Below are 26,771 nucleotides of genomic sequence, written 5' to 3' on the forward strand. Positions count from 1 at the left end.
GCACTAGGGGGAGGCAGGGGCATCCCACCCTCCTCACCCACATGAAGAGGAGAGGGTGAACTGGGCAAGGGCTACATGAGGTCTGGCTGCTCTCTGGGGCAGGCCCATGACGTTCCAGGGGGTCTAACTCTGAGGTCAGGGGCTGATTCTTTAGCTCCCAGCCAGACTTGCTGTTCAACCTCTCCTCATCCAGCACAGACCATCGTCCCCTCCTGCTGAGCTCTTCCCCGCCCCCACCGAGGTCACATCTATAGGAACACTGACCAGCACCGACTCAGACACACTAGCGCCACCCAGAGGGCAGGGAGGGCCCGGGGATGCCCCGAGGGGGCTGTGTTGCCTGGGCTCAGCTCCCGTGTCCTTTCATAGAGGTGCAGCTTGTCCTTGTTGGAATGAAGCATCTTCACATCCTCGAAAGCGTAATACGCCGCCAGAGTGAAGTTGACGTCCCCCGTGGTCAGGAGGTCGAAGACGCAGGACTGGAAGTACAGGTCCTCCACGGGGAGCTTCTCCCGGCACTTGGCCATGGCCGTTTCGTAGGTGAAGAACTCGGGCGAGGCGAGGCTGGGCCCTTTCCTGCGAGCCCGGCCTTCCGTGCCCTGAGCAGAGCGGAAGGTCTGGAAGTCAATCTGTTGGTTAAGCGGGCAGCCCCGGAGGCAGAGGTAAAGGCCCTGGTTGTCCCTGTCCTCCACGGCGTTCACTACCTCCTCGGGCATGCGCACGGCGAAGGTGAGGTAACGGCCCACCTGCCTCACCACAATGGTGGTGCCGATGTACTTGGCTTGGATCTCGATGTGCTGGCCTGACACCTTCTCGGTGATCTTCAGGCTGTTGGCGCCATGCTTGTCGCCGCCGTTCTTGGAGCCGTCGGCGAAGGCAGCTGGGAGCTCGTCCATCTCCGCCTGGTACACTTTCTGGTCCACACACTCCTGGAAGCTCTTGAAGATGATGGTGAGCTGTGAGGGGAAAGGGAGGAGAGAGAAGGGGGCATTAACCAACGCTGATAACCCGTTGAGCTCAGCCACCGGTACATCTCATTAATGAATACAAGGGGGTTTAGGCCTGACTGGTTCATTCATCAACCACCAATACGTGCCTCCGGAGGCGGTTTCGAACATGGAGAATCAGTCTTTTGGGGCATTTTAAATTCCACAAGCACAGAGTTCCCACTATGAGATTTCCCCATTTTATGCACAAGGCCACTAGGCTTCAGCCTACAGGCGGATGCATCAAGGGGCATATCAGCTACACACAGGAAGGAACCAGAGACAGGACTAGAACCCAAAGGTCACGCTGCCAAATCCCACAGAAGTTACTTGTTGGAGCTGAGCTGTGACCCTGAGACCTGGGAGCAGAGGGGGAGGGAGAGGAGAGTCTATTGATTATCCCCAGCTAATATGCGTCATGTCCCCAAGCCACTGACCTATTACTTGTTCTTTACACTTGGCTCATGCTTCCCTTCTTCAATTCACTGCAGGCCCCTTTGACAAGCCTGTGAGCCAGACGGGTATCCAGCCCCTCGTGGTACGACCACAGAGAGGAAAAGGGACTTGCTCAAGGCCACGCAGCAAGATGGCGGTTAGACTTCCAGGTGTTCCTGGCTCCCAGTTCTACGCTCAGGCTGACCCCCTCTCTCTAGCTGGGATTTCCCTGTCAGGCTACAACAGGTTTTAATACCTCATGGGAGAGCTTACAGGGAGTTTAGAGCTTATATGGAGTCTATTTATTAGGGATGTGTGTGAACCAAAGTTCTCTCAAAACCTTAGTGAAGTTCCAATCTGGATCTAAAATACACAGATGACAACCAGGCTCCTGGATCTGACTCCTGGGACATTTGGATCCATCCTGCTATTTATTTACATTGCTTCTAGAAGAAACACCAATTTCAAATGGCTCCCAGTGGGGCCCCGGCATCCCCCTTGGCTCTCCCCCTCGGAGGGATCTGCCCCAGCCATTCTGCCCCAGATTTCCCATTGCTGCTTCCACCAGTTCAGTCCCACTTAGTACAGCAACGGGGGAGCTGTAGCGCAGATCAGCCTCCAGCCCTGCTCAGCATAGGGCTTAAAATCCCCGCAGCCTCCTGGAGCCCTGTTTATGTACCCGGGTTCCCAAAGTGGGTACCACTGATGGAGCTGAACTGTGGTGGGAACAGTGGGAAATTCTAGGTAATACTTCCTAGCATAGCCGAGGCTATCCACAAAATACCAGCCACCCCAAGCCCTGTTTTGGCAGCAGCACAGTTCCCATTTCTTTGCCCCTGCAGAAGATTCTCCTAGTCTGAAGGGTTTAACTGGAGTTAAAAGGTGTGTCCCTGTTTTCCTCACCAGATATCTCTATTAAAGCTTTCAGGTGTTGGCAGGTATGCACCAGGTTACTGGAGGTTGTATCCTCTCGCTGAGAACACCCTGCTCCAGTGAACAGCACTAGAGAGAAAGCCTGGATGCACACAGACACCATCTGCCTTGGAACCAACCTGCGGAGCGAGGGCTGCCTGTTCCAACAGCTCTTCCTGCTGGGTAAACTTGCTGAGTCGCCACCCTGAGTGATGACTCATCACTTCTCAGCACCACGGTCCTGACGCAACATGGTGCAGTGCCCCAAATAAGTTCCAGGACTAAGGGCCCTTCAAGCTGCAGGCCAGCCTTCATTGAAACTGCAATGCTTCCCACTCTAAACAGGGATGGTGGCAAACCTCTCCTCAGTCACCCCAGGAGTACTGTGAAAAGGGCCAGACAAGGATCCGTGCTCCCCAAAGGCCTGCAAAGCAAGCAGATCCCTTCTTACCATCCACCCTGCCCTTCCTCTGGATCAGGGTAGCTGAAATGAGTTCCCTTCCAGCTTTAGCGCTCATGCAGTAAAGAGGAATTCAGCCGCAGCATGCCTCAGCTCCAAAGCCGTCCTCAAGCAGAAGCCGGATTTACCACTTAAGCCGTGTCCCTTTGAGTTCCATTGTGCTACAACTGGGCATTTGCCACTGGATTTACTCAGTGCTGCACCCGGTCCCTGGAGAACATTTATCTTGGCTGCCACAGCGCAGCGAGAACAGACTGCGCCCCACAAAATGCCTCGTCCTGACCACAGACACAATTACTAGCTAAAGCAGCTGGGAAGCCAGTACTAGAAACCCAGCTCTTCAGCTCCAAACCACAGGCTTTCCCATGTGAGCTAACACTCTCTCTTACCCGTCATAGGTCCTACGGCATGCCAGGTGACTTATCCTCCTCCGGGGGACCAGCCACAAGGGGGCACCACCCCACACACAAAGCCAGAGCAGTATGGAGATGGTGACAAGGGAACATGATCCCTGAGGCTCCCCCACCTCCACCAGGTTTTCTTCTCCTCTGGCATTAAAACCGTGGTTGGTTGTGAGGGGGTGGATGGATGAGAGGGTTGGGAGTCTAGCTGGGGCTGGATGGTTCAGGCAGACTGGGCAGGGAGTCTTTCACCTTAAGGTGACTGGTTCAAATCAAATGCTGGTCAGCAGAGAGCAACAAAGGTGACCACCCTACGGCTGTGTGGTGGCACATGTGAAACGCGTTGTGTGTGTGTGTGTGTCCTGTTCCCATGGCACTCACTCGCCGCCTTGATGGCAGAGGCACCACACAGGCCAAGTTCAAACCTGGCCTCGGATACTGAGCGACTCGCTCTCCTCTCCAGACGGCGCCTGCCCATCAGGCTTTGAGGCAACACGGAGAGATTTCCCCCGCTCGGCCTGCTCTGGAAATGAAGAGAGGGCTTCTAGCCTCGGCGCTGGCACGACATTCGCCTCAAAATTAAAAGGACACAGCCGAGGAAGCCACTAACATACGGGGCCGAATTCCGCCCCACCCGCTGGGGGTCTCTGCAGAGAGACACAAATAGCAGCATCGTTCTTCTGCAACCGACAAACTGCTCGTTATCGACCCCCCCCGCAGCCGAGTGCAGGGCCTGGGACAACTAGACAGGACAGGCGATGTGCACAAAGAGCACGGGACCTCTCTCTCTCTCTCTCTCGCAGTGGGGGGCCTTGGCAAGAAGGTGAGTTTTCACCCTGCTGCAGGCTCCTTCAGCTGCCATCTCTGCCACTTTGCACAGGCCACAAAATAAACAGGAGGGCGGGTTCAGCGAGTTTTACTTGTTGCCAGCCACCTCTGGCACCTTGTCATCCGCCTGCTGTTCCCATCCCTGAATGGGAGTGTCGCAGTGTCCAGCAAAGGAATCTGGCGGGGGGGGGGGGGGGGGGGGGGAGGGTTGGAACACAACCACAGCTGCAATGTCATGGGAGAAGGGCAAAAGGGAGAGACGTGTGTGTTTGTGGTTTGCCTTTCCGGGGGCGCTGCCAGCCTTAGATCCCTGGCCTGCCCCCTTCATGCTCTGGCCCTTTCTTGACCTAGACCTACGCCAGGGATGATACGTCTCCTCTGACGACGCTCAGCAATCTGAGGGGGGCCAGATGCAGTGGTGAGAAACCAGAGTCCATCTAGGGGGGCGGGTGAGTGGGGAACCAGGAGTTTGGGAGCAGAGAGTCCAGGGAGAAGGGCTTGATTTTCTGGCCAGGATCCTGTACTTGTGGTGGGCTCGGACTCGGTCTCAATCCGCTGGATAACCTGGCACTTGCGGATGAGACTCAACAGCTTTCTGGGACCCTTTTGTGGAAGGCAGTGGGAGAAAAGGTGATTAAAAGGGTGACCCCAAGGGGGCAGTGTCAGAACGTCACCATCCGCCAGGGGACAGCCCACCCGCCCCATGCCTTTACCTTGGTCGTCGCAGTCGCTGAGGACCCGGGTAGCACCGGCGTGTTGGTGACCTGGACATTCAGGTAGTTATTGTCTATGAGTGGCCAAGCCCCCTGCACTTTGCAGGTCTGGAAGCTGTCTGTGAAAGTCCTGAGGTGGGGGTCCCCAAAGAGCCCGCAGTGGGTGTAGTTTGGGGGGGCTGAGTGCTTGTGAAAGCTCTTCTCGTAGTGGCAGATCTCTGGGCTGTCAGAGCGCTCCTGGCTGTCCCCGGGGGGCAGTGTTCGGAGGCGGGGCTGCGAGGTGGGGCCATCTTTGGAGCAGTTGTGTTGGACCATGAGGTCATCTATGCCATGAACGGCGGAGTGGTAGGCCAGGTCCCCCCTGCAAGTGCGAGCCGTGCGGCGGGTGCAGTGGGCGTAGGTGCGGAGAGCCGTGCAGAACTCCGGTGCCTCCTCTGTGCCCAGGTGGTGAGAGCCAGATGTGGCCGCCCAGAACTCAGAGTTACACTTCAGGATCTTGCACTGAGAGGTCGCTGGGGGGAAAAAACACAGGTGCTGTCAAGATGCCCAATACACGGATCAAATACAGCACACCACCAAAATGCCACCACTGCTGGCGAGGGCCGTGGCAGCTGGGTAGCAGCACTACCAATAGGTCAAGGCAGGAAACGAAGAAGAATCCAATCCCCAGATGAATCCTAGGGGGAAATTAGGAAAGTGGACTAATAGAAATGTAGGGCTGGAAGGGATGTTCAGAGGTCATCAAGTCCAGCCCCATGTTCTGAGGCAAGACTAGGTAAACCTAGACAAGTGTTTCTCAAACTGGGGCCACCGCTTGTGTAGGGAAAGCCCCTGGCGGGCCGGGATGGTTTGTTTACCTGCCGCATCCGCAGGTCCGGCCAATCGCGGCTCTCACTGGCCGTGGTTAGCCACTCCAGGCCAATGGGAGCTGCTGGAAGCGGCAGCCAGTACGTCCCTTGGCCCGCGCCGCTTCCAGCAGCTCCCATTGGCCTGGAGCAGCGAACCGCGGCCAGTGGGAGCCGCGATCGGCCGGACCTGTGGACAGGGCAGGTAAACAAACCGGCCCGGCCTGCCAAGGGCTTTCCCTACACAAGCGGTGGCCCCAGTTTGAGAAACACGGACCTAGACCATCCCTGGCAGGTGTTTGTCCAATTTGTTCTTAAAAACCTCCCAAGACAGGGATTCCCTTGGAGACCTATTCCAGAGCTCAGCCACTCTTAGAATTAGAAAGGTTTTCCAATATCTAACCTAAATCTTCCTTGCTGAAGATTAAGCTCATTACTTATTACTTATGGTCCTACCTTCAGTGAGCGTGGAGAACAACTGAGCACAGTCTCTTTATAACAGCCCTTAACATATCTGAAGACTCGCCACGTTGGCTGGGATGCTGAGAATAGCTTAACATCATTGATTTGGAGGGGAAATACCATTGGGCCTTTAACGTCAGGAGGCTTTTAGGGCTTGACATTCAAAAATATGCATGAGCAATTGCGCATCCAAACCGGTGTTACAATGGTGCCATTGATTTGCGTTCGCATTTAGCACAACTGCATGCCTGAAGCAGGTGTTTGTGTGCAGTGGGCTAGCTAGATGAATAACTGGTCTCCCTATACAGCTGATTTGTATACAGGGGCATTGGCTGTGTGGCTTGGCACACAGCCCTGGGCCTGTCTGTGGACAGTGGGGTAAAGCCAGGCTCTTAGCAGCCGTAAGTGAGGAATCCCTGGTTTTACCCTCCACCCTGCTCTCAGGAAGGGAACTCAGGCATGTCTATTTTCTGACTGACAGGTATGGTTCCGAAGACTGGGGATTTTTCACGGATGTAGCTGCACTAGTGCAAAACCCTAGTGCAGACACACCTAACTAGCATGAACAGTGACTCACACCAGTACAGCACCCCCTTGTGTCCAGTTGGGCTGACTGCAGTAGGGCAGCTACAGCAGTGCAACCCCCTCAAGTGTAGACAAGCCCTGAATAAAGCCACACCCCTAGCCCAGTAGGTAAAGGCACGGGGCCAAGATTCCTGGCATCGGGTTTGCCTTCTGGGGCCGTTTGTTCACACTCCCTGGGATACCCGATACCTCCCCACCACTATATTGTGCTGCTCTAGCACTGTTCCCAATCGCTGGATCCCTGTTGTGAGTCTCCTCTACTGCACTAAAACCTCTTGCAGGGCAAACGCCTGGCTCCTCCAGGGGTCAGCAACTCACTCAAACCAGCCAACCCGGCAGCTGCCTGGGGAGTCCGAAAGGCAGAGAGCTGAGGAGGAAATACAGTGCCAAGGAGGAACAAACAAAGTACAAAGGAGCCTTCTCAAGCAGCTATCAATCACCTGATCTCCTGTACCTAGCACCTTGACACAATGCACGTTCCAGCGGCTTCATTAATGCTGGGAACAGTGCGTGCCGACCTCTGGCCCACCTGCCCCCGCCTCAGGGCTTTTCTAAAGCTGCAGAGATACGGGTATCAAAGGGAAATGTGTGAAAGGAAACAGGCAAAATCCTAATCAGCCCCTGGCCTCGGTTGTGTAGAGAACAGATCAGCTTTGGCAACATACTAAAGCAGCCTTCTATCGAATCAGCAAGGCTCTGCTCCCAGGTCAATGCAGCCATAGGGGCTGTGCATACTGACGGCACACTGCCAACCCTGACTTCTGCAGCTGAGCACTCAGGTGCCCAAAAGCCGAGGTGCAAGACAGGGAAAGGCAAAGTACAATGGGAGTTTAGATTCAGTTCTTTCAGGGGGGACATATTTTCCGCAGAGGGGGGCGTCTCCCCTGCAGCAGGACATGAAAGTGACTCTGCAAAGGCACTAGGCACAAGGCCCTGCATTGCACGGACAACGCGCTGCCAATGGCAATTTGGAATCTCTCATTGCTCACACTGCTTAAATATTCATGGTGTTTTCCTTTCCCTCCTCCTAATCAGTTCCCTTGGAGCTTGGAGGTCATGGAAACTGTGCAGGATCAGGCCAAAAGCATTTCCAGATGCATTCTGGGGGTGTCTCAAAGCCCTACATGTTTATTCCTGTCCTGGGCTTTGTTTAGAGGGGAGTTCACAAGGCAGTTACACATGCACAAATAGAGCGACAAAACCCAGCACCACTTCATACTGGAAACAGTATGTTCAAGTTTTAACTCTTCCCTTGCCGTGTTGGAAACACAACAGGTGCCGGAGAATGAGAAGGGGAACAGGACTATAAACGAAAAGGGACCCTGCATGAAAGCAGTCAGTCTCGTGTCGCTTTCCAAGGGGAATGAAATGCAAAAGGAAATGGCGGAAAGTTTCTGAGTTTAAAAAATCCAGGTTTAACAAGCCCAGGTGCTAGTAGTAACACAGGGAACACAACAGAACCTCACTCGATTTTACCAACACCAAGCTTCTGAACCATTTTTCCTGACCGGGCGGAGGAGGGGGTAATCAGAATGAAAATGAAGTCAATGAAGAGCAAGTCGACATCCCTTCACATTGCGACCTTTCAGTGCATTAGAAATCATTTTGAAGGGGTTGGAAGGACAAGAAGAAAACAATGCAGTGCGCTAGACAGCAACGTATGAACTGGTCCTATGGCAATTTGGGGGTGTTAAATTTTATTAATTTTCCGTTCCATGAACTCCTTAATCCCCAGTTAGTTTGTAAAATGGGTGTTCGACTGCATAGGATTATTTTTATTTCAACAGCGTCCACTTAAAACTGAACCTATTATTTCATCAACATCCCTTTTCAGTGGATTGCATTTTGCTGGAACATAGTGAATCCACGTCACATAACCATGGGTTTTTCACCACAGGCCGCTATGTGAGTTGCAGAGAAAGCCTGTTGCTGTGTGTTTCAACCAGATGAGATTTTGCTGTTTGATCACATTACCCCAGTGGTACATACCCCGGGGCCTGGATTTATGACCTCTAACTCTAGGCCCTGAATAGTCTATCAAGGCTAAAAGCCACATGTTAAAATTGTCGGTGATTAAACATGGCTGATATACACTGTCCAACAGGACTCAAGTGAGGGTATGGTGCATGCCTACCCCAGTGATTAGAGACAGAGAGCGAGTCAGAAGTGACGTGCACTATGGGGTCAGGGACACTGCTATAAACGATCAGATTAGCACGCGACGGGACACCTCCGCCGGAGTGTCAGTCTGACTTTGCTGGCACCTGGAATGCAAACAGGCAGCATTTCAAGGTGAGACATTCAAGGTGTGGGTTGGAACGACAAGTTCAGTGTGCAAGGCTGTCATGAAGGGAAATTCCAGCTCCCTTTCTTTGGTGACAAGCCACCCAAGCTCAGGGCTCGTGATGCCACTAAGAACCTCATGACGGAAGAACTAAGTAGATGAAAGGAGCGCTGGGGTGATAAAAACAGAATCATGTCCAGAGACCCCATGGTCACCAGCTAAACCATGAATCAGTGGCATCAGGCAATAGGACTTGCAACAGACGACTCAATAAGACTCTCCCTCAGCTGTCAGTAACAGTAGCGCTTAGATGCTCATTTGTAGGAGCCCAGCTATTATCAGGAATAGGGTGCTTTGTGCTGGTCTCTAAGGTGCATCTTTAGCTTGGAACAGGAGGTACAAGCCAAGTTCTGTATTGGCATTTGGGCTATGACCCAAAGCTGGCAATGCAGTAACAAGGGTTTTACGGCTGCGTCACAGGGGCCGTCCTCCTTTTGAGACATTAAACTGAGCTCCTCTCTGCCCCTCTCTCAGAACTCGCCGGGAGGGAGCTATGGATCCAGTGGCACTTAGAGCAATAGCCTCAGGGCTGCTCTCTCAGCACCGCAGGGCTCTAATAGCTACGGCCATATGCACGTTATTGCTGAGCACAGGAGGGCTACACATGGCTGGCGTCTAACTCATTACTTTATAAGGTACTCGGGGGAGGGGGGGAAAGAAAAGAAACAGAAAACGAAAAGCCTGTTCCATTCCTTCCCTTGGCCTGTAGGGGGAGCTTTTTTCTTAAAGATCTTATCATTTGGGTTTTGGCAAAATGTTCCGATTTGCTGTTTCGTGCAGGGCCCCATATAAGGCCAGATTTCCAAAGCCAGGTGGCTAAGGAGCAGGACCACACTGTGTGTCTCTGTCTGTGTCTGTGTGTAAGTACGAACGCAGAAGAAACACTTTCACATGCAGTTCTCCCATTTACAGGCGATACACTGACTGGGACGGCACCTCCATTATGGAAAAGGCAGCCCATCTAGCTCTGGGTTTGCACCTGGAGCAAGCCAGGGAGGTGGCCCTTCCTACCTAATCTCTCCCCTGCCAGCAGATAAAGACGGCGGGGTCAATTCCATTTCACAGGGCACTGAATAACCGTGGGTCTCAAGTAGGCTGTTTGTGGCCTTGTTCTTTTAATCTGTTGGCAAAGCCTCCCCATCCCCCAGTCCGCGCCTCCCTATCCGATCTGTTCAATAGTGTGATTGTCTGACACCTGGAGCGCACACAAACACCTGCGTGACTCATCTTCTCCCCCCTGCCCCCCCCCCCCAGCAAGACACGTGTCAGGACTGAGGAACCCAGCAAGCAGAACTATGCAGGAAAAAGACAGCAACCCTTCCCGCTCCCCCCATATGCTTCTCCTCACGTCTCCTATGGCAGAGGCTTTGGTATAAAAGCAAAAACTCATTTGAACAGAAGCCAAGAAACTATGTTTATTCAATTTCATATAATCTATTTTCCATCTCCTCACAATGGATCTGTTTTTCAACCGCAGATGACTGAGCATGGAAACAAGCCCCTCTGCTGCTATCATTCAGAGACGCACGTAGCAAGTCGCCTGAGCACAGGACACAGGCCTCGCCCCGGGGGCTTGGACATGGGTGACATTTCACAGCCTGCCCACCCATGTGCCCCCACATCCCATGCCCGTGGGCCTGCTTCCTGGCACTGTGATCATGAATGACGGGGAGGTGGGTCCTTGAGACTCTTTATCTGTCTCAAGATATGGTCCATGCTATGTAAAGATCTGGGAGCCCGTGGCCTTTGGAAAACTGATAGTCTCACTTTGCTCAATAGTGACCCATCTATCTGTATCAGGGGTGACATTCATGGATTCCTCAGGGAATCCTGACTAGCCCTCCTCAACTGGAACTCTGTAGGGTGCCGAAAAAAAAAGGCCCCTGAATGTGGGAGTTTAAAATGGAGGCTAATGGATGTGCAAGAGTTCAAGTAGCCAATCAAAATCTACTGATCTTAAGGCTGGCAGGGATCATTAGATCATCAAATCTGGCCTCCTGTATATCACAGGCCATAGAATTTAACCCAGTTACCCCTGTATTGAATCCAGTAACTTATGTCTGGTTCAAGTATATATTCCAGAAGGAATGCACCACTTCCCTTGGCCGTTTGTTCCAATGGTTAATCGCCCGCACTGTTAAAAATCTGCACCTTATTTCCAATTGGAATTTGTCAGGCTTCAGCTTCTGGCCTTTGGTTCTTGTTAGGCCTTTCTCTGCTGGATTACAGAGTCCTTTTAGTACCTGGTATTTTCTCCCCAGGAGGGTACTTATATTTATACCATAATTAAGTCAACTCTTAATCTCCTTTTTGATAAACTAGATAGATTGAGCTCTTTAAGTCTCTCACAATAAGGTATTTTCTCCAGCCCTCAGATCATTTTTGTCTTTTCTGCCCCTCTCCAATTTTTCAACATCCTTTTTAAAATATGGATACCAGCAGTGGATGCAGCATTCCAATCTCGATCTAGCCAATGCCGTGTACAGAGGTAAAAGGGCTTCCCTACTTTTACTCAGTACTGGGGCAATTTTTTGACCAAAACTTTTTTGGGGGAAAAAAGGCAGATTTGGTGACACCAAAACATTTTGTGAATTTGTGGTGATTTTGCTGCATTGTTTTGGTAGAAAAAGAAAAATGTGGAACCATTTCATTTTGACATTTTTTAAATGAAACTTTCAAATTTTTTTGATTTGAAATTAATTTGAAAAGAATTCAAAATGCTTAAAATCAAAACAAAATGTTTTGTTCTGGTTTAGATGAAACATTTTGTTTGACCCGAAAGAATTTTTTCCTGACTTTTTTGACTTGCCAAAAATGTCAAAAATGTTGTTTTTGGTTCCACCCAAAATGATTTACATTTTTTTTCAGAATTGCCAGCAAACCAAAAAATCCGTTATCCCTTTATATTTACTCACTGCACCCTTGTGTATAGATCCAAGGATCATACTAGCCCTGAGACCTCATGTTCAGTTGCTTGTCATATGATCCCAAATCCTTTCTTACTCCTTTCCAAGATAGACTCTCCCATTCTGTTCCTAGAGGTATAACTAACTTTGCATTTGGCTGTATTAAAACATTTTGTTTGACTAGGCTCAGTTTACCAAGAGCTCCAGATCGCTCTGTATGACTGCCCTATGCTCATTATTTACCACTTTATGTCATTCACAAATTTTATCAGAAGTGATTTTATATTTATTTCCAGATCACTGAGAAAACGTTGAATAATGTCTGGTCTAATAACAATCCCTGCAGAAACCCACCAGAAACACTCCCAATTGATGACAAATCCCCATTGACAACTAATTTGTGTGAGCTGTCTGTTAGCCTGTTTTCAGTCCATTTAGCATGTGCTTTATTGATATTGTATAATGCTAATCTTTTAATAATGTCATGCGGTACTAAGTCAAACGCCTTACAAAAATCTAAATCTACTACAGCTATGCAATTTTCTTTATCAGTCAAATTTGTAATCTCATCAAACAATAAAATCAGGTTGTTTGACAAGACCTAACTTTTTTTTTATAAAACCATGTTGACTGGTGTTAATTCTACTGCTATTCTTTAATTCTTTATCACTTAAATTCCATATAAGCTTTCCCATTATTTTGCCTGGGATTGATGTGAGGCTAACCGGCATATAGTTATCTGGGCCATCTTGCTTGCCCTTTTTGAATATTAGCACAACATTAACACTCTTACGGTTTTTTGGAATTTCTCTGGTATTCTAAGATGTATTAAAAATTAACATCAGTGGGCCAGACATCTCCTCAGCCAATTCTTTTAAGACTCTTGGGTGCAAATTATCCAGGCCTGCCAATTTAAAAATGTTTATCACTAGTAGATGTTGTTTAACATCCTCCTGGATGGACTAAAAAGTACTTCATCATCTTCATGTGATATGAGTACATCCTCCTGTTTCTTTCCAAATACAGAACAGAAATAGTTACTGAACACTTTTCTGTATAATTAATAACAATTTTACCATCTCCATCTAGTAATGGGCCTAGCCCTATACCAGTGTTTCCCAAACTTGGGACGCCGCTTGTTTAGGGAAAGCCCGTGGCGGGCTGGGCTGGTTTGTTTACCTGCCGCATCCACAGGTCCGGCCGATCACGGCTCCCACTGGCTGCAGTTCGCTGCTCCAGGCCAATGGGAGCTGCTGGAAGCAGCGCGGCCCGAGGGACATACTGGTCGCCACTTCCAGCAGCTCCCATTGGCCTGGAGCAGCGAACCGCGGCCACTGGGAGCCGCGATCAGCTGAACCTGAGGACGCGGCAGGTAAACAAACCGGCCCGGCCCGCCAGGGGCTTTCCCTAAACAAGCGGCGTCCCAAGTTTGGGAAACACTGCCCTATACTATTTCATGGATTTCTTTTGTTCCTAATATGCTTTAAAATGCATCTTTATCCATCATAATGAGGTCCAAAATAGAGTTGGGTGCAATACCTTTGGTATCAAAACATCATCATCTATAATTTTTAGAAACTCAAATGATAATTTACTACAGGCTGCATGAGGCCCCCAGCATGACTCCCAAGTCCTCTCATAACAACACAGCTTTGCTTTCCACACATTACAGACAGGTGATTTTAACATTCCAATCATGTGAATCTTCCCACCAGATTTCAGTAATGCCAATTATATCACATTTCTTCTCATCACTGAGAACTTCCAATTCCTTTTGACTTAGGCTACTTTTGAAAATGGGACATAAGCTCCTAAGTCACTTAGGTGCTTTTGAAGCATTTACCCATAAACTAATTGTATATATGCTAGTGTGTAAATACCTCTGTGTGTAAGACTCACATTCAGTATGAACTTTTATTGGAGTACGTATCAAAACACTCTATTACCTATGGCCAAACTCCTCAGATCTGAGGGCCTAGATTTCAAAGATGCTGTATGCCTGGGATTTTGGGTGCTCAGCCCATGTGAAAATCATGTCACTTAGGTACAGGTGCCTACCTAGGAATTAAGGAACCTAACTTCAGGTTTGGAAAAATGTGACTTGTATGTTTTCATATTCCCAGTTCATTCTTCCTACACACAGAGAGACACATGGGGTGGAGGGGAGAGAAGAGGGGAGAGGAACAACATATAAGCTGCTATTTGAAAAGTCACAGAGCAAGATGAGTTCCACCAAGACTTCAGGGAATCCAAAGACAAACGGATGAGCCCTGGTCTACAATTAAAAGTTAGCCACCCATGAGTACCATAGTTAAGCTGAGCTAACCCTGGGAGTAGCTGTGGCTAGACCGAGGTTGGAAGTATCTCACTACAGTGACATAGCCCAGTGCTGCCATTGTAGTGCCTATACATAACCTTAGTTACAAGTCCCTGCAAGAAACCCTCATCCCAGCAGATCATTCCATACCAAACACCTACAGGTTTCAGAGTAGCAGCTGTGTTAGTCTGTATCCGCAAAAAGAACAGGAGTACTTGTGGCACCTTAGAGACTAACAAATTTATTTGAGCATAAGCTTTTGTGGGCTACAGCTCTCGGTATGTATATCTATCTCCTCGCTATATGTTCCATTCTATGCGACCGATGAAGTGGGCTGTAGCCCACGAAAGCTTATGCTCAAATAAATTTGTTAGTCTCTAAGGTGCCACAAGTACTCCTGTTCTTTTTGCAAACACCTACAGTGGCTTTTCCCTGGTTCTCCTTCTGGAAGAAGAAATTGAATGAGAAATGCAGTGGTGGTTGTCTTTTGGTGGGGGCGGAGGAATGCATCGAGGGGGCAAGGAATAGCCTATGTGTGTGCGTGTGTGTATATATGTGCATGAGTAGGAGGAAAAGGTTGGGACTGGAGGATATGGAAACGTATGTAATACTACATATTAACAACTACTATAATACATCTCATGTTGTGTTTGCGTACCCAACCAGTCAGAATCTGCACTTTGTGTGAATGCCTGTTTGTGCGTCTACTTTGTGTCCTGTGTGTGTGTACGGTGAAGGCAGTGTGTGTATAATGTGCACTGGGTATATTATGTGTAATTACTCTGTGTGCATGTATACCTGCGGCCTGTCACGCTGCTGATAGAAATAAGCCCATAACTGCCTGGTCTGTGGTGTATGGAGAAAGTTGACAGAGAAAACAAAAACCTCCATCCCACCAGCTTGACTGATTGATGGCGTCCCTTGAATAGAGTCCAACTATGTTTCAGCAGGAGGAGGGGGAGGAACCATGCAGTGAAGAAGAGCCCAGTGGCCATCTGACCCAGGCTGTGTGAAAGGATTTGTGCATCATGGCAGCATTAGTTTCTTCCAGCGACCTCCTTTGAACTGTTAATCAAGCACAATCTTGCAGAATAATAGCCTGATTATTATTGCCTTGTTTGCATAACAAAGAGGCCCAATAAAACTGATTTGACTGAGCTCAGAGGGGGTGTGAAAGATCTGTTCTGAGAAAGTCCCTGCAGGAATGCAGCAAACTGCTCCCAAGTCTCAACCGAGGAAGAAAGACAATGCAATTTGCCATCAAGAAAAAACCCAATAGACCAATAAATTACCCATGTGCAAAGGGATTAGATCAGGTTTCAGCTGCATTGGAGTGGGGGGTGGGGAGATACTGAAGGGGGAAAATAAACCTGACTCTCTTAAAGTGGCAGTGCTCATTTTTGAGGGAATGGAGGGTGGGGGGTCATTTTGTATTATGGGCTGGATTCTGCCCTCCTTTACAGCAGCTTAAATCTGGAGGAAATACAAGACTTCAAGGTAAATGCACTTTGATGGAGTTGCTCCAAATGTCTGCTGGTGTAACTGAGAGCAATGTTCATCCATGCAATCCCCTTTTTAACCCAGTCATCGTCCCTACCTGCATCTGTGCTGGAGAGCATGGGGAAGAGATTTCTCAAGGTGTTTACTTATGTTTAAAGAAACTGGCAGGGCCAAAAAACCTAACTGGGCTATTTCATTTCCAACGTCTGTCATTCAAGTGAGTGGACATCGGCGCCCCTGTCCCTCGTCCTCTCCCTTTTGTTTCCCACTGGGAGTCCCTCCTCCCCTGGCATCACAAAATCATGGAGCACATAGAGGTGGAAAAATGCAGTCAGGGTCTTCTCTGGCAACAGATGCTACAAGAAGAGCCCTGGATTGTTCTTGTCACTTTGCTTTTTGTGTTCAGACAATCAGTTGACCATGGATCCAGAATGCCTTGCAAGGAAGCAAACGTTTCTCCTCCCCTACAAATGTCCTACTCAAGCGCAGCAAGGTTTTCTCCTGCAGCCAGGAGAAGCTTTCGCCTCCGACCCTTGCATGGAAAGGGGAGAGCCATTAATCAAAGCCGGGGAGATCTTCACTAGTCCCCACAGCAGCTGGAAGCGAGTTTTCCAACCTGGGTAGGCAGACTCGGGCTAACAGGTCTGGAGCTTGCATGCTAAAAATAGCAGTGTGGGTCTTGCAGCTCTCAAGCCTACGGTGTTGGGTGGGCTTGAGTCCCATTGATGTGAATCTTGTCTACCCAGGTTAGGAGGCTCACTCCCAGATGCAGGGTAGACACCCAACTGAGCCTCCTGTGTGAGATGCTCGAAAAGGTGAACTTCACAGCTTGGAAATAGGTGTTCCTAGGAAAGGAGATCGCTAACCGGGGTGTTTACATTTGAAGCCACAAAGAGCCACAGATCCACCCCTCCTTCACTGTTAAACTTCTTGAGACTCGGGATCAGGGTTCAGTGTTTCTCTTGCAACAGATACTGCTAACAGCTAAATGAAGGCAGCCTGGTGTCCAAGAGGCCACAGGTTCTATTCCTTGGTCCACCGCTGACTCACTATAGATGAGGCCCCGTGCCTCCGTTTCCTCACCTGTAAAATGGTGTTAGTGAAACTTAGATCTATGGGTGAGAAACAGTGGCCAGGAATACTGGTGTGTCATCACAGCAAGCACGAAATCTTGAAAGCCAGGCTTGCTTGGCAGGTAAGGGAAGGAAGGGCTGCTTTCACAACACCAACAGGTCACCCAAGATCTCGGCTGCTTAATAAAGGTGGGTAAAGCACTGTTTATAGGTGAGAAAACTGAGGCCTAGAGCAATGAAATGACCGCCCAAGGTCACTCAGTGACAGAGTGGGGAATTCACAGCAAAGCTTTCCAACTTCTAGTCCCCTCCTCTAACCAGGAGACTCAGCGCCCATCTCAATACGTCCCGATGGGACTTTGTATCCAGCTCCATCAGAAAGGAGCAGATAAATCCATTCGGGCTCTGACAGCAGCTTGGGCTCTTAGATCATTTGGCCACTGCGGTTCCTTTGCCCTTCACCTTTAAGGTGGGATTCCAGAGTCACTTACAATATCCATCTTCCCACCTCCGAGTTTGATAAGCCATTGGGATGAGCTGGGCATCAGACCTTTCTCCATGAGGCTCAGGCTCACAGCTGAGCCGAGGTTGTTTTCACATCAATAGCGTTTTGCCCAGGCCTTGTTCTGTTCAGACTGTGTTACAGGCACAACCCCTCACCACAGCTGTATGACTGTAGCCAGGCCTGGTTAGCAGATCCACTGTGCAGACAGTGCCACAAAGGCTGCTGTGGGAAAGCGCTTTGCCCGAGAGGTGTGTGTTTTCTCTAGGAATAATCTGCCCCCACCACTTTCTTCTGAAATTTCAACCCTTCAACACTGAGCTAAATGAGATACAAAAATGAGGAGACAGAGAAAAGCCTCAAGCACATAAATCTGAACGAGGCAAATTTTCACAATTAAACGGCCTGCCAAGAATTGCGGCATTTCAATTAGAGGCGTTGATTTGAGTGCAGGGCGTGGAGAGTCAGCTGCCTGACTTTCACAGATGTCAGCTAGAACCTCGCACAACCTAGGGGAAATTCACACAAACACACGTACGGCCCTGTGTCTCACACTGTAGCCTCTCGCTACAGTCTGATGAGGGTGAGGAACAAATCTTTTATGTAGATCTGTTCACAAATACACTCTCACTTCCCCACCCCGCCCTATACATCCCCATTCTCACACCACCAACCGAGCTGATACTCAACTTGTTCTATCCGACTCAAATTGCAATGGAAGTGATGCACGAAATCCATGAACCCTCCAAACACTAATGGCCCACCTAGATCCCAGTCCCTGATATTCACTGTTTTTTTTCTAAAAGGTACCCAATGCTGGAGCCACTGGGCGCAAGTTCTAAATGTCAGAGAAGAAATGAAAAAAATCAAAACCAAATGTATCCCCCCGACTCTCCACTCCCTGCTCATTCATCCATCCCTGCCCCCGGCAAACGCCTGTGAAGAGAGACGGGTTTTGTGTTGTGCCGTAAAGGTCAGCTAACTCAGCTCTGTCAGAGCGCTGTGGGGAGCAAATTCCAGAGTCTGGGGTCCTCCAGCAGGAACACCCTGCCACATGCACCAGCCACTGAACCCCACGGGCATGTAGGGGATGTCACATGACCTCACAGCCATGGTCGGTGGCGAGGGGGGGGAAGGAAAGATGGGTTTCTCAGAACCCAGGCCATATAACTGTAGGGCTTTGGAGACTGAAGCCAATAGCACTCAAAAGAGGCCAGGAAGCCAATATCTCACAGGAGGCTTACGACACAGAGCCCCCTTCCTGGTGGGTTATTCCGTAGAACAGTCATGACTCAAGTGAAATACATTATCTGTCCTACTCCCCAGATATGACCACACATTTAGGGCCCAATCGGGCACCCATGAAAATAAATGGCAAAACTACCATGGGATCAAGACTGGGCCTTTCAGCTCCCCCAAAAACCCAGCCGATGCTCCACCCTGACGAACTCACTGATCTCACCTCTGTAGAGACTTGCATTCTCCCTCCCCAAGTGCAGCTCCCTGTAGCCATGTGCAGGACATTAGACAGAGCTGCTCAGTCTGCACTTAGATGGCTACTTGTGCATAGGGAGCCAGCTTGTTCTTTTGCAGTAAAAACCCTATGACTTCATCGAAGGGATGGCATCTGGTTTTGCAATTGGACATAATTCAATTCTCCCTCCTCGCTACAGAAACTTCTGCGGGTGGAGCGGTGATTTTGTGAGCAAGATTGCGCTCGAGTGCAAAGAAATCTTGAGGTTACAATTGAAATCCCCGTTATTGTTATTACAGTTCACGCACACACACAAAAAAAAATGGCCAGGTTATGGGACTCCTGCTCTTAATTACAATATTTGTCAATTGTAGGTTACAAAGCCTTTTAAAAGCATTTATGAGTGAATTTAGTCCTCATGAAAAAAAGGGACTAACAGCCTGTAGAGCCAGGCACAGTGTGGGTGCAATGCAACTCAATCCTGACCTGCAGCACCCCATATATTTCAACCCCAAATCCTCTGTCAGTGCCCATCAGTTCTCACTCCCACCACTGCGCTGCCAAAACCCCTCAATCCTGACACACACACCCCCTGCAAACCGATGGCTGATATGTCAGTCCTGGGTTCTCCACGCAGCTTCGCTGATGCACCTCAGTCCTGACTTGCAGCCCCTTCTGCTAGTCCAGTTCTGGGTCGCTTGCCCACAGCTCTGTCAAACAACAAAGCAAAAAAGAGCAAAACCTGCAGCATCCCCCTGCTCTTCTAGTCCTTGACACCCCCTCGGCTCTGCCAATGCACCTCCAGGCGAACCCACAGCAACACCCCCATTATTCGAGTCCTGGGCCTGTGCTGAGACAAGACTGACAATTGTGCGCAACCGAGCCAAAGAGTGTGGTGATTTAAGTGATGTGTCCCTCAGGGATTTGGATGAGAAACCCTAAAACTTTTTGTCACTGTAGCCCAGGGGTCGGCAACGTTTGGCACGCGGCTCGCCAGGGTAAGCACCCTGGCGGGCCGGGCCAGTTTATTTACCTGCTGACGCGGCAGGTTCGGCCGATCGCGGCCCCCACTGGCCGCGGTTCGCCGTCCCGGGCCAATGGGGGCGGCGAGAAGCGGCGCGGGCGAGCGATGTGCTGGTCGTGGCTTCTCGCCGCCCCCATTGGCCTGGGACGGCGAACCGCGGCCAGTGGGGGCCGCGATCGGCTGAACCTGCCGCGTCAGCAGGTAAATAAAACTGGCCCGGCCCGCCAGGGTGCTTACCCTGGCGAGCTGCGTGCCGAACGTTGCCGACCCCTGCTGTAGCCTGACCTAGCATTTCGGCCCAGGTCTCTAGAGGTAGCAGGTTGGTGCAGAAACCCACTAAGCCCCCGGGTAAAGAAGTTTTTATGACTGCATAGCTCTATGATCACTTTTATGTGCACGTCTGACGTGGTGCAGCTGTTCATGCCACAGAAGAAGAAAACCTCAGCTGCTGCTATTATAAACCCAAAGTTCCCCATAACGTCTCCCGGTTCCTATTAACCAGGGGCTTGGAATTAAAGAGAGGCAATTCCCATGAAAAAAGCCCACACCATGTGCATTTAAAAACAAGGCACCTCCTTTTAGCCCCAATATGATTCTCAGCGGCAATCGTTCAAAACTCCCCATTCCAAATAAGAGACCTGCTTCAGCACAGCAAGAAACCTGTGAAGCCAAAATACTTCCAGCTCTACATTTGAGTCCTGTCACTCTTCTCCATTATAACACCTAACACAAGAGCCATCCCTGTGGCCACTCTGCCATATCTCCCCAGGAATGGGAATACTCCAAGCGCTGTCACTTTAAGGGTTTAGAAGGTGTTGTTTTAACAACCTCTAAGCCCCCCTTCTCAGTTTCAGCTTAGTGCTGAGATCACATCCCTCACTGCAGCTAAGAGACAAAAGCCATTTATCAACCTATCTGATAAACCTCCAATAGGCCTGGATCCTTATCTGGAATAAACCACACTGCCTGGATGGATTGGAGGCATTAATTCCCACTCCTTGGAGAAAGGGGCTTATTACAGCAAATATCAGGGTCACCTCATCAAGGGGAACTGGATCGGCTTCTCAGCTAGACCCAAAAGCAACAGCAGCTTCCTACAGAGTGTGGTACAGGGGACAAACCCAGGAGTCCTTCTTAGGCAAAACTCATAGGGCCAGATTTTCAATACAGTTCAGCTCCCATTTAGGCCCTGAAATAAAGGGCTGGATTTTAACAAGAGCTCAGCACAGGGGGTGCTGAGTGCCACATACGTTACCCTAAGGGCTGCAAACGGGAGCTACCGGATACTGAGCACTTTTAGAAACAAGGCCCTAATAATGAGGGCTGAGCACTTGCAAATTGAGCCTAGATCCTTGGGAAATCTGACCCCTAGACTCCTCCGTAGGAGATTTGCGTAGGGAAGAGGGAATACAAAATGTCAGGATTTGGTCTGATTCTCCCACCGGCTGTTTTGTACCAGTGCAACTCCACAATGAGCCATGCTGGGGTGAGAGGAAAATCTGGTCCCATGGTGCAAATGAGGAGGAACTCAGGGCAAGCCACTAGGGTCAAAGCACCGGGAGATCTGAATGTTTCATTAAAAGCAAAAAAATCAAGAAAAAGTGCAGGGCTTGGTGGGGCACTCAGCTCACACACCGAGCGCTCTGTCGGGACAGGCTGGGAGCAGCGCTCAGCACGGCCCCTCTAAAACAGGCTGTAACTTTTAGAAGCAGTTTTAAGACTCCATCAGGGTTACAGCACCTCTTTACTATGTGCTGCTGAGATGTGAATTAGCAGGAGGCAGAATGGAGAGAAGGGGGGAGACACCCAGGTGCAGACACCCCTTTTTCTTCCTCCTACCTTGTGGACCCCTATTAAAATGCAGAGCGAGGGACAAGCATAATGAATGAGGAGCATGGTCTAGATTTGTGCCCAAACTCCTCTTAGCAGTTCACAGTGGGTCTTGATTACCCAGTTTTGCCAGTTCCTTGAAATATATTTGGCTGTTGAGGGGAGAATTAAAAACAAAACACAAACACACAGCTCTAATATCAAGTTCTTTCTTGCATGGCAAACTCAGCCCCAGCACTTTGACTCGAAGGCTGCGTAAAGAACTTAAACAACATGTATCAGATCTGATCAAAAGCTCCCCACAATGTGAATCTCTGCATTCAGTTTTCTTGGGGCTAAAATATCCCAGTGACCAGGGAGAACTAGGTGGACATGTTGATCCTAATATTTCAACGAAGGGGTTTATTTTACTGTATCAGGGAGGTGGTTAATTTATTTATTTATTGCATGTGTTAGAGACATAGCTTAAGAGATTTAGATAGTGCCAAAGAAATGCATGGGCAATAGAAAAGGGAGAAATGCTATAAAAAATAAAACAGGGGATTTAACTTTAGGGCTTTTCTTTTTCTCCCCCCCCCCACCCCTCCCCTCAAATGAAAAAAAAAAAGAGGTAAAGAAACTGGAGAGTTTTGGAAGGAACAAATCTGCCTCTGTGGAGTTGGTTTCCCCTCCCCCAACAAAAACAAGCACTCACGGCTCGAAGGAATTTGCAGGCACAGATCTGCCAAAAACATTGTGAAAAACTATGGGGGATTCATTGGAAACAGATGGCGTTTTCAGCTGTAATTCTGAAATTCTCTCCTTTTCTGACACAATACAAACAAACCGGGGTAAGGCAGAGGGTGGCCCTCAAATGTTATCAAACAGAAAGATTAGCAATAGCTGCAAGTGTATGTAGGTGTGCGCGCAGGGGAAGCGGTAATGGGGGGGTGCCAGGCTTTGGGAAGGGGAATCAGACCCTTGCGGGGCCATCTGACTTGCTTTTACCCTGTGACAGGAGCAACCTCTTCAACCCCAGCGAAGTGAAGTTTTCTAACTGAGCAATGGCCCAGCAGAGGAGGCAGGCAGTGCAAAAAACCCAACCACGGCCAGGCTGGTTCGGGAAAGGAGGGAATGTGTGATGACCCCCTCCATCCCAACGCTGTTGGGTCGGATTCACCGGTGTGTTACTCCAGTTTTATCCCAGTGCAACTCCCTCGAAACAAACGAGGTCACGCTGGGGTCCAGCTGCAGTGATAGGAGCAGTGGATCAGGACCATTAATGTGTATGCCTGTGTGTGTATTTAAACATCCCTTCAGATGGCCAGAGGTTGCATGAGTGCTAAGCCTGACCCCCCCAAATCACAGCTCAAGATTCAGTCCCTTATCACAGCCTCGCTTTTTAAAAGCACAAGGAATATTTCAGACTTGAAGCCAACTTCTATAGTTCCCCACCAGCTGAGCGCATGCAACCAGTCAATGGGCACAACCTGGCATTTAGTAGATATTTCCCTGGTCACTTTTTCCCTTCTTCCACTGCACACGGCAAACCTAGACTAGCCTGCCTGAGACGCCAGGAGGGGAGATATTTTCTGCCTCTTAATAACAATGCTCTGATCGCATTCGCGTCTCCCTATTTATCCACTCGGATCACCTCCCTCCTGGAGGGACAAGGTCTGTGGAGGCACCAGCGACAGACAGAATCAGAGGTCAAGGAAGAAAAAAACACGAGGGGGTTTGTGCTGAAAGCTTTTAAACATGTGGCGAACTGCTGCAGAGAGGGAGAGAGAGACAGAGAGGCCCCCAGACAGGGGGTAACTGAAACTGCCAGCAAAGGCTTTGTACGAAAAGTCTTCAACCCAAGGGGCTGTTCCTTACCTGCAGGGAAGATGCAGAGAAAGACAGGGAGGATTTGGAAGAATCCCAGGGCTGTGGATCCTGCCCCTCTCCCCATACCCATCCATCCAGCTCGAGCTTTAACCACTATCCTCTCCCTGGAAGAAGAGTTTAAAAAAAAAAAAAAAAAGAGAGAGAGAGAGAGTGGAAGAAAAATAAAGGGAAAAATAAATCAATCGAAAGGAAGGAGAGAAACTGAAAAGAATCCCTCAGACCCCCAGCGAGCGAGAGTCTGTCTGGCTGGGCAGGGCAGGGAGCCCTAGCTGGCAGGCTCCAGTCGCCTCTGCACTGAAATTACACAGACTTTTTTTTCTCTTCTTCTTCTTCTTCTCTCCTTTCCCCCTTACAAAACAGTCCAAACCATCAATCATCCCCGCTGCCTTCCAATGTCTACTGAGCTCTTCCTTTCCTCCAGTCAGGAGCCAGCGTCTCCGCCTCCCAGGCCAGGCAGGCTCCTGTTACAGCCAAGCAGCGCTCTGAAGCAGGAGGGTGGGAGGAAGAAAGAGGCGGAGGAATTAATTCATTCCATGCACTAGTCTAGAGCAATGAGAGAGAGAGAGGCCGGTTACACTAAAGAACTAACCACAGAAACCCCTAACCCCCAGAACACCCCTCTGGAAAGAGAAACACACCCAGAGACTGGCTAGGCTGGACTGGCTCTGCCTGTCTGGGGATCAGGCTTCCTTCTGTACTTACAGCGGAACTGACTGTAAAAGGGACAGTGCTGGGTCCCGGATTTCGCTCCCAGCCATTTCACAGTTTGGTTTGCCAGTCACCAAAAAATACTGTTTGTTTTTTTTCTAGCTGCCAGCAAGTGCCTGGGATCTGAAAATCCAGCAGGGTTTCCTCTGCCGCCTACCTAGTGAGGCAGCCACGCTGGGCACTGACACAGCACTTAGGTTTTCAAAAGGCTGCACAAAGGGTAACTGGTGTAGCCCCCGGAGGGAAGGGGAAGGATCATTACCTCCCTTGTAGTAAGGGGGAAACTGAGGCATGGAGGTCCAGCTCCTCAAAGGGATTTAGGCTCCTAAATCCCATTGAGGATCTGGGCCTGAGAGCTTACATAATTTAACCAAGGTCACCCACTGAGTCTATGGCAGAGAAAGAGGACATAGGAGTTTCTGGTTCCCAGCCCTGTGCTCAGTCCACTAAAGGATACTGTCACCCCTTGTCACTGGCAATGAGCATTCTGCCATCAGAAACCAGCTGACAGTTTGCTGTAGGCGTACGTGTTTCACAACAGAATCCAGCTCGCTCTTCCACAGCTGCATTAACAGAAGTGAAGTAAGCCCATATGACTCAGAAACACACATGGAGCACATTTCATAGCTTCATGTCATTAGTCTGATAGATGTTAGAAATGGAAATGCTCTATTAAGTCACTTAGTCGAGCTCCCGACCAATGAAGGATAGATCCCTATCATACATTTACTGGTGTATTCTCAAGACCAATGTTAAATAGCCAACCAAATACTCTTCCAGAACTTCCATAGGATAACTATACTGCAGCCTAACAGATCTCACTGTCAAGAAGTTGTTGCTGATATTCAGCTTGTCCCTATCTATCTGGGAGAGTTTTACCCATTATACTGATATAGCCATACAGGTCTAGTTGTACCAGCGTAACCCCCCATGTGGACACTCTTATTCCAATAAGAGTGATTTTCTTCAGTTTAGTTTATGTCACTTGGGAAGGGGTGGCTAAACCAAAGAATGCCGCTCTTAAGAGTATCTCTGTAGGAGAATCATACCGTATAACTAGATTCGTTTAAATTCACTCCTTTGCTTATAGCAAAAACACTTTCCTTGAAACAGGTTCAAACTACAATGAACTAAGGCCACTGTCATTCTGAATCAGAGCATCTGCACAGGGGTTTGATGCACTTTAACTTCACAATTTTAGTTAATTCATCTTAACTTTCCATGCCACTGTAGTGCCGATGGGAAGGGTTTTTCCATCGATGCAGGTAATCCACCTCTCTGAAAAACAGTAGCTATGTGGATGGAAGAATTCTTCCCTTGACCTAGCTGCGTTTACAGTTGGGTTACCTCAACCTAACTACAGCTCACAGGTGGCAAAATTTTTCACCGCCCAGAGTGATGTAGCTAGGTTGACCTAAGTTTTAGGTGTAGACCAGGCCTCAGCTTTAAAAAAAAATCCTGCCTGGGGTGAAGTGAAGAGGCTGCAATAAGATCACATATTTTGAGACGCAAGTTTGTCAAATATCTCCATTTGTCTATTGTGTGAAGTTGTGGGGTTTTGAGTTTCCAATACTCCAAACAGCTGTGTGGGCTGAAACCATATGTGTAGTGTATGTGGGGGGTACTGCCCCCCCAAACTGCAAGCTTGGGGCAGGCATGGAATTTGCCTCCCCATGTGCAGCCCCGTTGGCCTGACTGGAGCTGCCCCCCCAAATATAGAAGTCAAACTACACCTATGGCTGAAGCACTGGATTTTTATCCAGGCTGTACTAGGAATAAAGGTGAAGGTGATTCTGTGTGGAATCAAAAGAGCACAGTTGCGAGCGAGGGGCCTTGTCCACTTCACAAAAGGGCTGCAGTCGGCTGTGAGTTTGAACCACCACCATTTCCCGCCGTTCTGATCCTGGAGCCTGCACATTCGGATGCGCACTAAAGTCAATGGGAGGTTTGTGTGCAGAACGGCTTCAGGATCAGCCTGAGCAGGGAAAGAGATTAAAAACGGACCCACATGAAGCTTCAGCCTTCAGGTCAGTGAAAACTGTGCTGCCACAAAACAAATATCTGGTTCTACTGACTCCAGTTCGCAACCTTCCCGTTTCCCTCCCCACCTCCCCGGACACATTTAGGCTTAGCTGCATGTTTGAGTGCTGTTTGTGCACAACTGAAGGCAGCCGCTTTCATTGGTGAAAACTACACATTGGTCTAAACAGGCCCAAAATACGGATGTTTCTGAAGTTCCACTCTGGATCCAGTTCCACATTTTGCAAATGACCTCTACCTTTGTAATGAGTTGAACCAAAGACCTGGATCCTAGCATCCCCAAATTGTTTGAAATTTGGGATCTGAACTTTGCCTAAGGGAGACAATCTAGGCATCTACCTTTGAAATGAATTGGGAGGGGATACTGACTGCATTCTCCCTTATTTCTTTTCTTCCTAAAGCCTAAATGCTGTCGCCAACAAGGATCTCACGTTTTAGATTGCACCTTTCACCCTAAAGGATCCCTAAGCTTTTTACAAACAACACACAGGGAACACTTCATCCACCACAGAAATGCAGCCACTGTGAGGTAGAACACAATAATGCTGTACAACAGC

At 49.3% G+C, this 26,771-nt stretch overlaps 1 protein-coding gene across 1 annotated transcript in view; it reads right to left on the reverse strand.

Annotated features, from left to right (window-relative positions):
- Nucleotides 1–248: 248 nt before the first annotated feature.
- The window catches only part of RGMA (repulsive guidance molecule BMP co-receptor a), a 31,979-nt gene continuing 5,456 nt past the window's right edge, over nucleotides 249–26,771 (reverse strand). The window contains exons 2-4 of the mRNA XM_065412353.1: nucleotides 23,455–23,570; nucleotides 4,736–5,247; nucleotides 249–956 (exon numbers count right to left, since the gene is read on the reverse strand). Coding sequence (XP_065268425.1) covers nucleotides 249–956; nucleotides 4,736–5,247; nucleotides 23,455–23,570 — 1,336 coding nt within the window. The remainder of the gene's footprint in view (nucleotides 957–4,735; nucleotides 5,248–23,454; nucleotides 23,571–26,771) is intronic.

The sequence above is a fragment of the Emys orbicularis genome, chromosome 10 (assembly GCF_028017835.1).
Source record: "Emys orbicularis isolate rEmyOrb1 chromosome 10, rEmyOrb1.hap1, whole genome shotgun sequence".
In the NCBI taxonomy this organism is placed as follows: domain Eukaryota; kingdom Metazoa; phylum Chordata; order Testudines; family Emydidae; genus Emys; species Emys orbicularis.